The sequence below is a fragment of the Bison bison genome, unplaced genomic scaffold, assembly GCF_000754665.1.
Source record: "Bison bison bison isolate TAMUID 2011002044 unplaced genomic scaffold, Bison_UMD1.0 scf7180017864180, whole genome shotgun sequence".
Classification (NCBI taxonomy): Eukaryota; Metazoa; Chordata; class Mammalia; order Artiodactyla; family Bovidae; genus Bison; species Bison bison.
This window is the reverse complement of record NW_011494752.1, coordinates 2858659-2869924: the sequence shown is the minus strand read 5'-3', so window position 1 is coordinate 2869924 and position 11266 is coordinate 2858659. Positions and strand designations below refer to the sequence as shown.

General features: G+C 56.3%; 1 protein-coding gene across 1 annotated transcript; it reads right to left on the bottom strand.

The window, feature by feature from the left end:
• Positions 1-691: 691 nt before the first annotated feature.
• Positions 692-8857, bottom strand: NR1D1 (nuclear receptor subfamily 1, group D, member 1). Its single transcript, XM_010842620.1, is given in 10 exon segments — positions 692-1190; positions 1846-2056; positions 2545-2730; positions 3022-3417; positions 3419-3528; positions 3531-3659; positions 4015-4159; positions 4258-4346; positions 4627-4968; positions 7811-8857. Coding segments are annotated over 10 exon segments (1839 nt in total). The 5' UTR covers positions 7842-8857; the 3' UTR covers positions 692-990.
• Positions 8858-11266: the final 2409 nt, after the last annotated feature.

The following is an 11266-nucleotide window of genomic DNA, read 5'->3' as shown; positions in this document are numbered from 1 at the left end:
CCTCTGCCTAGGAAGCCTGGCTCTGCCCATCACTCATAACACACATACCTCATCCAGCCTCCTCCCTGCTCAGACCTGGGGAGGGTGGGGGTGGAGGAGCCCCTACCCCTTCCCCTGGCGGCGGGTCTACAGGGCTGGGAGAGGGCGGGGCGTGTGACACAGACACCGTCCAGAAGGGGGACAGCAACTCCTGCCCTGGGAGCTCCTGGGTGGGAGGAGGGGGACACTTCCCTGCAGGCGCTACTGAATGTATGAGAAGCTGGTGCTGGGGTGGGGGGAGGGGGGCTGTGGCCAGAAACAGGGAAGGTGGTAGGTCCCTTCCCCAGGGAGGGGTTGGGGCCAGTAGGGGTGACCTGGGGGCTCCTACTTCTGCCCCACGTTGACAATCAGTGTGTCTGTTATGTGCGATTTTTCACCCCGTTGTGTTTTGGGTCAGGATTTTAAAGAAAGATATTTTTATGGTAATTGTTGCTCGTCTATTTTACTATATATTTATGTAATAAATATATGATGAAAATAACCCCCTTGGGCACCCCCCCCCTTAGACTTGCGTGCTGTTTCCCTGTATCCTCCCATCTGCTGGCAGAGTACCCACCCCCAAACTGACCAGATGGAGAGGTGTGCCCCCAGCCTTGGCCATATTTCCACCACCCCCTCCCCCTCCCCCCAGAACGAGCACACACCACAGAAGCCAGCTCAGCTGTGAACTATTGGATTTGAGACAGGAATAGAACAGATCGGGGGGCTAGAGAGAAAGAGCGGGGTTGGGGGAGAGTGGTTTAAATAGGGGAGGCTGGGGAGGTGCAGTGATGGGGGAGGGAGGCAGGTATTTACAAGAAGGCTCGGGGGGGCCAGAGGCTCATCTTGGAATATTTTATAACAATATAAATAAGATTCTGGTTTGCTTTTCCTTTTCGTCTCGTAAAGGAGAGAGAAGTGCAGAGTTCGATTCTGTACAAGGGGGCAGCGGCGGAAGGCCGGCCGGGCGGGTCACTGGGCGTCCACCCGGAAGGACAGCAGCTTCTCGGAGTGCATGTTGTTCAGGGTCCGCAGGTCCGGCAGCTTGAGCAGCAGCTTGGTGAAGCGGGAAGTCTCCGAGGGCCGGTTCTTCAGCACCAGAGCCCGAAGAGCCCGCAGCAGCGTCTCCTGGAGCTGCTCCACCGAAGCGGAATTCTCCATTCCCGAGCGGTCTGTGGGGAAGACGACAGCAGTGAGGCAGACTCCCTGAGCTCCTCCGACTCTGACGAGGAGGAGGAGGACGCGGAGGTCTGCGAGGATGCAGCGGTGGCCACGCAGCCTCCCCCTGAAGCCCCTCAGAGGGCCGACGGGGAAGGGGCGGGAGGGGGAACATAACGCCCTCTCCCAGGCCCTGACCCGAAAGCAGGAGATGCCTGCAAACCAGGAGCCCAGGCTCAGCAAGGCCGGCCCCCTTCCCGCCCCACCTGGCCACTCTCCCCTGAACAGGCCCAAGAGGGCCCTGGCTCCCCCGCTGCTCTGTGGTTCCCTCTGCCTGGGACGCCCTTCCCCCTCCTCTGCCTGGCAGTATCTCTACTTGTCCTTTGAGGCCCCACTCGAGTGTCACCTCCTTCCCCAGCTCCCCAGGCAGAAATAGTTGTGTGTGCTCCCAAAGCCCTTGGTTCATGCTTCTACTGTGACACTTATCTCACTGTTTTATAATTAGTCGGGCATGAGTCTGTCTCCTGAGCTAGACTGTGTCTGAATCATGTCTGTATCTCCAGTGCCCGGTGCAGGGCCTGGCCTAGAGTAGGTACTCCATAAAAGGTGTGTTGAATCGAACTGCGTCCGCCTCCTCCCCGGTCAGGCTCAGGCGAGAGCCTGACCTACCTGCAGAGACGAGCACCACCGCGGTGAAGAGGCCCAGCTCCTCCTCCGTAAGCGCCAAGGAGTTGAGCTTCTCGCTGAAGTCGAACATGGCGTTGAGCAGGTCCCCCATGCCCATGGCGCCGAGCTCCTGCAGGCTGTAGGTGGTGCGGCTCAGGAACATCACCGTCTGGTCCTTCACGTTGAACAGCGACGCAAAGCGCACCATCAGCACCTGAAGCGGGGACAGTCGTCCTGGGTGGGGCGGAAGACTTGCCAAATCGCCCCTACCCTTTTCTGAAGGGGTTACAGGTGCTGCCTTGGATTTCTCAGTCAAGACCGGGGCTAGTTTCTGAGTGGTCAGTGAGGCGGAGCGGGTGGAAGGATGGGGAACATCCCACTGGCTTTGGAATCCAGAGGGCCTGAATCTGAGTCTCAGTCTTGTCACTCCCTGTGACCCTGGGCAAGGCCCTTCGCCAAAGTGAATCTGCTCATGCCTAGAACGGGGGGTAGCGCTGTATTCTGAAATGTTATTTTACGGTAGCAGGATGTGATTAGACCCCATTTGAGATGACATAAGTTCCGGCCATCCACAGGCAGGACTGGGTGGGATTCTGCCCCTTCCTAATCACTCAAGAGTAAGGTGGCCCCTGCCCACCCCAGACCCCCATTCTGCTGGATCCTTCCCAAGGTTGAGAGCAGGGAGCCCAAATGGTCACTCACCTCAAAGGTGCCAGCCTTAAGCAGGGTGACCTGGTCGTGCTGAGAAAGATCACGGAAACCGGGGATGTGCTTGGCAAACTCTACCACCTCCCGCACAGCGGGTGTGAAGCTCATGGAGAAGTCCTCCCAGATCTCCTGCACAGTTCGCCCGCTGCGTCCATGCGGGTACATGTTCATGGGACATGCCTGGAAAAGGGAAGGATTTGGGGAGGGGAGTATGAGCCAGGCCAGCTCAGATGGGCTTCCCTAGCAGGGCTGGGCCCCAGATTCTGCCTGGGTTAGCCTTGTGGCCTTGGAGCATGGGTCTTTCAGGTAAAGCAGCAATCAAGTGCCAGGTGGAGATCAGGGTTTCCCAGGCAGAGCCCCTCCTGCAGGACTGAACATCCTCTCTACACTTAGCCTCCATACACACCCAGCGACCCTGTGCTCAATCCGTTCTCCCCAGCCCCCTGCCCACCTCACCCCCAGTGCCCTCACCAGCAGAACGTTCTTGGAGTTGCCCTGCCGCGGACTGTTGACAGGGGCTTCGCCTTCGGGGGCTGGGTACACGTGGGTGGGGCACAGACGGTGCCCATTGCTGTTGGGCTGGTGGCAGCTGTGGTGGGCAGCGCCGGGGGGCCAAGGAGGAGGGTAGGAGGAGGAAGCCTGGCGTAAACTGTTCAGGGCCTCGTTGTGACGCTGGGCGGCCATGATGTTGTCATTGGCAGGCGGGCAGCCCTGACTTTCCCAGCGATGTGGGGTGGTGGCCGGACGGTTGCCCGAGGCATGGTTGGCATTGAAGTTGCCAGGTGAGGTGCCCAGTTTGTCATGGGCATAGGTGAAGATCTCGCGGTGGGCCCGGGCTACCTGGGATATCACATCCTCCACTGTGGGCGTCAGGACTTGGGGATCGAGGAGGCGTCAGCTGCTGTGGGAACTGGGAGAAGCCCACCAGGGGTGAGGGGGCAGGGGCTGGGGGCGGTGAGGGGCCCATGGGCCCGGGGTGGGGTGCTGGGTGGGTGGGGTCTCCAGTGGGCACTGGCTGCTCAGCTGGTTGTTGGCCAGGTTCATGGCACTCTGCATCTCGGCCAGCATCCGCTGCTTCTCCCGTTTGGGGATGCGCCCAAAACGCACAGCTGTGACAGGATGAGAGCAGTGTCAGGAAGTTCTCACGCGCACTCACATGTTTCTCTTCCTTCCTCCTGAAAGGGCAAGCCCCCGAGGACTTGGGGTTCCATATCAAAACTAAAACCCAGAAGGCCACACCCATGGAGGGGGTTTTCTAAGTAGGGCTTGTGGTAGGAGGGGACCAGAGAAACTAACTGGGAAAGAAGTGTGTGTTTACCCAAGCCCTGATGAAATGTGGCCACCCCCTCTGCAAACGAGACGCACAGTCTTGGGACTTTTTAAGGGAGGGACTAATTCAGAAACCTAGAGTGGAAGAAAGGGGGAAGGTGCGGGGAAGCTGGCGGGGCCATGGTGCTGCCTCACCATCTCGAGACATGCCCACGGAGAGACACTTCTTGAAGCGGCATTGCTGGCAGCGGTTACGATTGATGCGGACGATGGAGCAGTTCTCATTTTTCAGACACCTTTTGTACTGGATGTTCTGCTGGATGCTCCGACGGAAAAAGCCCTGTGGAGCAGGGCAGCGAGTGAGCATCTTGGTCCAGGCCAAGATGTGTCCTGTGTGAGAGGGTCACCTGCCCCTGCCCTTCCCTCCCCTTGCCTCACCTTGCAGCCCTCGCAGGCATGCACGCCATAGTGGAAGCCCGAAGCCACGTCCCCACACACCTTACACAGCAATACCATGCCATTCAGCTCTGAATGGAAGAGAGGGGAGGCAGGTAAACGGGGGTTTCTGAGTGGCCAGAGAGCTGGAGGTTTTCTGGGCTGGAGACTGGGTGGGGGGAAGAGCTGAGGAGGAACTTCAGAATCTAGGGGGCATTTGGATGACCAGACGGGGCCAACAGCAGCTGGTGCAACTCTAGGAGAAATCCCTGAGGCCTGAGTAGGCCCTGGAATAACTGTCACATGAAGATCAACTCCCCACCTAGACCTGGACACCTTCCCTTCCCCCAAATCAGCTGGAAACTGACTCACTGGTGATGTTGCTGGTGCTCTTGCTGGGAGACACTCGGTTACTGTCTTCCAGGGCCACCTGTAGACCCCCTGGGGGGCTCCCATTATAGAAGGAAGAGGACGACGATGACGAGGAGGAAGATGAAGAAGAAGGAGAACCATCATCACCCAAGCTGGGCGGAATGCTCCCAAAAGAGCGAGCTGGGTCCTGGGTGAGGGAGCCAGTGGGTGATGGTGGGAAGTAGGTGGGGCAACCTTGGGTCAGGGACTGGAAGCTGCCATTCGAGCTGTCACTGTATAGGGATTCAGGGCTGGTGCGGTTTGGAGAGGAGCCACTGGAGCCAATATAGGTGATGACGCCACCTGGCAGGAGAACACAAGGGAAAGGGGTGTCAACTGTTGGGCACTCAGAAGTTAACCATGTGGCACCCCTACTCTTGGAGTCCCCAGAAGAGCCACAATAAGCAGTTCCCCAACATAAACCAGACATGGCCATCCAACCCCTGCAACTCTTGGCAGGTACATTCTGCATCTGCCTTGCGTGTGAGGTACCTCCCTAGAGGCATGACCTCTGTGATGCTCTGTGGCCATCTCACATATGTACTGCTCCCCCCACCCCCGCCCTGGATGCCTTCCTTTAGAGTATCAAACGCAACTAATGACTTAATTGTCAGCAGCTGACCTGGGGATGGGAGAGCAGCTGAAAACCATTCATAATGCACAAGCTTCAAGAAAAACAGCCCAGCTGCCGATTTTAATACCAACACCATTCCAGGGATGAGACCATGGAGGGGCAGCTAGCCAACAGTGAGAACAGAGGTCTTAGAAGAATAAAACAATTACATTCTCTCAAAACTGAAAGACATCATCTCCAAAGGTACTGTTCCCCTGGCCTCCAAAATCAAGAGTCAGAGTAGGCTCTATCTCTGAATCCAGGAAGGGCTTAACAGTATGAGCTGCAGGAGGTGGAAGTGAAGAACAAACTGTCCAGCCTAAAGCTTTGGAATTCCCCCTTCTAGATCTCTCCACCTGGTGACAATGACCTTGGCTCTCTAACCATTCAGGGACTTTGGCCCTCTAGTTATATTGCCAACCAGATGGCCGAGTTCCCACTGCATTAGCAGGATAAAAAAGCGACCTGTCTGCCACACCTTTGGCCAAGTACCTCGCTTGGCTTGCCATCGGTGGGGTGGGAGAAGGGAGGATCCCAGGACACGTGTGAGCCGACACAGGCCATGCCACCGTGTCTACAGAGGCATGTCTTGCTCACCCACTGACACACACTAAGTTGGGCAGGGCCGCCCTAAAATAGCTCAAGGTTGGTCAGGGTGAACCCAGTTCCCTGTAAAACAGTTGCACAACAGATCAGCTCCTACAGTTTCAGGGTTGAGGTGGGGGGATGGGATATTTATTTGGTGGTAAATGAACCTGACCTAGTTCAGCCATCCCCCAAAAGGAAGTAAGACTTTCATCCAAAGAGACTTCCAACCTGGAAGGAGGGGCACATTCAAAAGAGTCTGGTTTTAGATCTAGATCTACCACCAACAACTTGATTTGTGATCTAGAGGAAATCAACTCCCTTCTCAGAGCCCCAGTTTTACTTTCAGTGGGGAAGAGAAAAGAAAGATGAAAAGAGACTTTATATCCTTTCAGCTATGTTTCTGAGATCTAGTTGTTTTCATGGTGGTGGTTTATTCCCTAAGTCGTGTGATCCCATGGACTGAAGTCCCCCACCACGCTCCTCTGTCCATGGGATTTCCCAGGCAAGAATACTGGAGTAGTTGCCATTTCCTTCTCCAGGGTATCTTCACCACCCAGGGATTGAACCCTGGTCTCCTGCATTGCAGGGAGATTTTTTACCGACTAGGGAAGTCCTTAGGAGGCAAGCTGCTGCTTGTTTCGTGGGGGAAGGGGTAAGAGTGTTGGCAGGACTAAGAGAAGAGATGCTCGGGAACAGAAGGAATTTGTATTGTGGAGAAGCTGACTCTAAAGGCGGTAAGGTGAAGTAGGTGCAAGGACAATAAATTGAAAAGGAGTGAGGAGAAAGCTAGATGTGAGGTCTCTTTGAGGAGTGTAAACATGAAGCCACGAGAGGTCAGGGATGACTCCGTCTTACTCTGCATCGGTTATGGCGAAGGGGGGCCCCCCTCCGACAAGCGGACAGGAAAAGGAGGCAGGCGGGGGCGGTGAGTCAGCCCAGCTTCACCCAGATCTCGGCGGGGCGGGGCGGGAGCCGGGCCCTCAGCCGGCCTCACGTCCCAGCTCCACGTGTGACTCTTGCACGTGGCTCCCCAACGAGGAACCCCAGTACCCGAGGCTCCGCCCTCTCCACTTCCGTCAATCGGGAGCAGTAGCCCCGCCCCCGTTCCGCCCCTCCTAGGAGTCCCGGGTCGGGGTCTTGGGCTGAGCTTCTAACACAGGCTGGGTCGGGACTACAAGGGGAGGAGAAGAGGCGGAGGGGGGGGAAAAATCACGCGTTGCCGGGGCAACCGGGGGGCGGAGCTCATTATGTAACGGGGCCGGGAGGCACCCACCAATGGGGTGGCGGCCACGGCTTCTGCTGAATGAAAACAAACGCAGCACGTGGGCCCGGCTCTGCAGCCATGTGAGCGCTCCCGGCTGCCTGGGCGCTCTGGGTGTCCTCCCTGGGGCAGAGCACCACTCTTGGGGCTCCTCAAGTGCCACTCCCTACTGTCACTGAGGGTTCCCCAATGAGATCCGACCCATTTCCCCAGTCCCTCCTGCCTGGAACCCGGGTCGCCCCTCTGCTTCTCAAGTTCCTGCGGACTAGAAGGGAAGAGGAAGATTGTAAAGAGGGGGTCCTCTTTCCGAAAAGTCCAGGCATGCCACAGCTGCAGCGGGAGGATAGATGGGGGCGTTTCAGGGCACTGCTCCAAAACTCCTAGTTACTCTAAACTGTTCATCTCACCACACGTACCCACTCTCTCCATTCCTTCCTTCCCCGGGATCTGAGTCCTTCTAGCTAAAGGGAGCTTTGGGAGTCTGAAGGGTGACGGTGGGGCGTTTCCGGGCGCATTCCCAGGCCGAACAACCCGCTGTGGAAATCCCAGCCCCATGTCCATCACTAGCAAATCCCCTGACCAAGGGAGTCCCCAGTCCCTTTCAAAGTTCCTCTTGTTCTAAGACGTAGAGGAGAGGAGACAGTGACAGAGAAAGAATGATGGTAGCAAAGGAATCTTAGTACCTGTGTTGTTGTTAGAGTCCAGGGTCGTCATGTCTTCACTGGCTGACAGCGGTCATTCAAACTGGACCTTGACACAACTGGAGGTTACAGTTGCAGCTGTCGCCCCCTGGGCACTGGCCGAGGGCGGGGAGTGGACCCCCGCGGCTCACGATCAGGATCCGAGGCACTCTGCAGCAAGGTCTTGGCGGGGCAGGACTGCAGCCCTGAAGAAGGGTAGAACGCTGAGGCACCGAGGTCTGTTTTGCATGGGAAGAGCAGAGAGAGTGTGGGGGAAGGGGGCGGAGGGAATCAGCCTGCAGTACTTCTGGCTAGAAGGTAGCAAGGAGGGTCGGGTCTCTGCAGTGCACGGGGTGCCACTGCCTGACGACTCCGCAGCGCTGCAGGGTATCGAATCTGGAGCTCCTTGTGCAAAAGTCCCACAGGGAGAGAGGCTGCAGTCAGGAAGTAAGTAGGTGATGGGGAGAAACAGGGCACCCAGGCGCAAAGAAGCGAGACGTGTGCCCTGCTACGTTCCCTCGGCAGCAATATTTCACTCTGCCAATCTCAGCCGCCTTTTGCCCCAGCCTTTTTCCCTGGGACAGAGGGCTCTGCGCAGGCGCCAGCAACCCAGGGTTCCCGGGCCGCACGCGGCACTGGAGCAGGTACCATGTGATCCCAGGGAGCGCCTCGTGCCCCAGTGACACACTTTTCCAGCAGCAGGCACGTTGAGCTCGGTGCGCCTGCGTAAAGCCGAGGCTGTCGGGATATGTAGTCCGTTGGCAAAGTGGGCGGACTGCGTTTATTTCCCCATTTCTGCCTTGCACAAGCCCTTGCTGGAACCGGGGAGGAGCTGCGAGCCTTGTGGGGTGGAGTGCGTTGAAGAGTCAGGGTGGCGTGTTTGGAAAGCTTGTATGGCAGAGGCATGTGAATTCCTGGGGAGGGACTGACAAGCTTGGCGGCTCCCTGGGAGATCAAAGCTAACAGCCCCTTTCTGCAAATCTTGCAAACGTGAGGGCTTCACGTGATTGTGGGACTGACCCTGCCTTGAGGTTAGTGGCCACACGAGAGAGAGATGATAGGGGAGGGAGATAGCCCCACCGTCAGGAGCTTAAGCTCCTGCAGAGCCAAGTCCTGAGAGGGAAAGGAAATGTGACCCCTTTTGCGTTCTACTCCCCTTTGGGAAAGGAGTTGCCATAGGGGTTGAGGATGTCCCTGGGGACTCCCTGTTTGCTTATATGACACCACCCCACCCACTCAAGGTGACTTTGGGGTGAGTCATTTCCCTTTGTCTAGGAAATAAAAAGGACAAGGGAAGGAAACTGTGGTGAAAGTGTTTTGAGGTCCTAAAATAAAAGGACCAGAGGTAATTCAGGGCTTGGGGCACCCCCCCAGCTCCACCGCCAGTGCTTCAGGGTAGTATGGGTTTCATATGGGAACACAGAGACCATCTTAACCCCTATCCTTTACTGATGAGAAAGGCTTAGAAGGAGTGACTGGCCCAAGGTCAGACAGCCATTGCTGGTTTCATTTGCCTACCATCAGGCAGTGAGCTGACATGAAAGTGAAACATTGAACAGGGGTTAAAAACAGCCAGCATCTCCCTTCAGAGGAGCAACTCTACCCCACTGGTGAAAGCGGGTCTCCAGTGGAGGTCTATCATGGTTTTTTGTTGTTTGTTTTTGGGTTTTTTTGGCCTCACCATGCAGCTTGTGGGATCCCTGACCAAGGATTGAGCCCAGATCCCTGGCAGAGAGCTCGCAGTCCTAACTGGACTGCCAGGGAATTCCCGGGTCTATCCTGTTTGAGGACTTGGGTGTGGGGAGAGCTGAGAACCTCTTCTTGAAGCAGCCCAGTGAACCCGCGCCACCTGCTGCTTCCTGCTAATCCCTCTTCAGTCCCACTGCTCCTAGGGAGGGTTTTGTTTGTTTTTTTGCACAACGGAAGCCCTTCCCCACTTGTTCACAGACCACTCCTGGGACAGCATTGATGGATGCCTGGACACAGCCATCAAAGAGGTAGAGAAAAGGAGGCGTGTGGACCCCGGGGAAGGAGTAGGCTGGGTGGTGAGGAAGTGAGTAAGCAGAGAGGACTGTGATGGTGACTGAAGGGGAGGCAGCTGGGCAGCTGGCCTGACCACTCGCTGACCCTCTGCTTCCCTGGGGAAGACAGATGGACTCCCTACAACGGCCTGGGATTTAGCTTTGTTCCCTTGCCCCCAAGAACAGTGGGAGAGAGAAGGCAGTGGGCTCTTCCCTGGGCTGCCCGAGCCCCTTGGCCCAGAGCTGGGAATCTTCAGCAGAGCGTGGGAGGGCCTGGGAGGGGCTAGGACAAACAAGGAAAGAGGCTTTTCAGGAAAACTTGGTTCTGAACTTGGCCTCCACCCCCTCTCCCTCCTCCTTCAGGGCTCTGGAGGGAACCCTGGGAGGTGATCTGCCTTATGCAGCACTGCACGCTCTCTGTGCCCTTTCTGAGTTTCCATCAGAGCCAGGACCCAAGCCCAGGGACCTGCCACCGCTGGATTCAAAATCAGGGACCTTGGCGTGACCTCTAGCTCCCCACCAGCCTCTGCACTCCCTTTAGTTGCCCTGTTTAGCACCTACAGCTCTGTTTGCTGCTGTGGTGACCCTGCCCACCCCTTGTTCTGCTTGCTGGTGTTTATTCCCATGGGGGGAGGGCCAGGGGTCAAGATTCCCTCCCTGAGTTTACAGCCAGTGAGAGGGAGGAGGAGGCAGAGACTGCATGAGCTGAAATGCAGTCAGCCTAACTCTTGGCAAGAAGCTGGGTTGTTTTGCAGTCTGTGTGAGGTATGAAAGCGGAGGCTGGGAAGGAGGAGGCAAAGGAGGGGGGTTCCTTCTGGGTCCTCCTTCCTCTGAACCTCTTACAGGGCCCCTCCTTTTCTCCCTGACAAGTAACTTTGGGATCTTCCTTCTAAAACTGGAGAGAAGGATACAGAATAATGAAGAGGCAGGATTCTCCCTTTGTTCCAGAAGCTTCTATCTATCCACCCTGTTCCTCTCTCTGTCAACAGCTGCTGGGAAAAGGACAGAGACTATGGGACTCAGAGCCACCAAAGGGAGGGAGAAAAGGCTGGGTTGTCTGGCCTTTGGGGACCTGTAATAGAATCTAGCTTTGGCCTCTCTTTCACTTCAGCCTTGACCTAAGACAACAGGTGTATATCAACATGGCCTCCGACCCTCTCCTGCCAGCTGGACATTCCAGTTCTCTTTTACACACACACACATACACATGTGCACTCATGCACCATATCTCCCATAGCCAAATTCAGCCCAAGAATTTGGACCCTTAATAAATAGTGCTCAGATAGAATCCAAGACCTGGCACAGCAAAGCACATCTAGCTCCATATTGCCCACACTTCTGCACAGATTCCTCAGAGTCTGAGATTCCAGACTGACCTCACCATTTAGGGACAGGGTGGGATCCTGTATGTGAGTGTGTTTCCAACTATGTCTTAAAT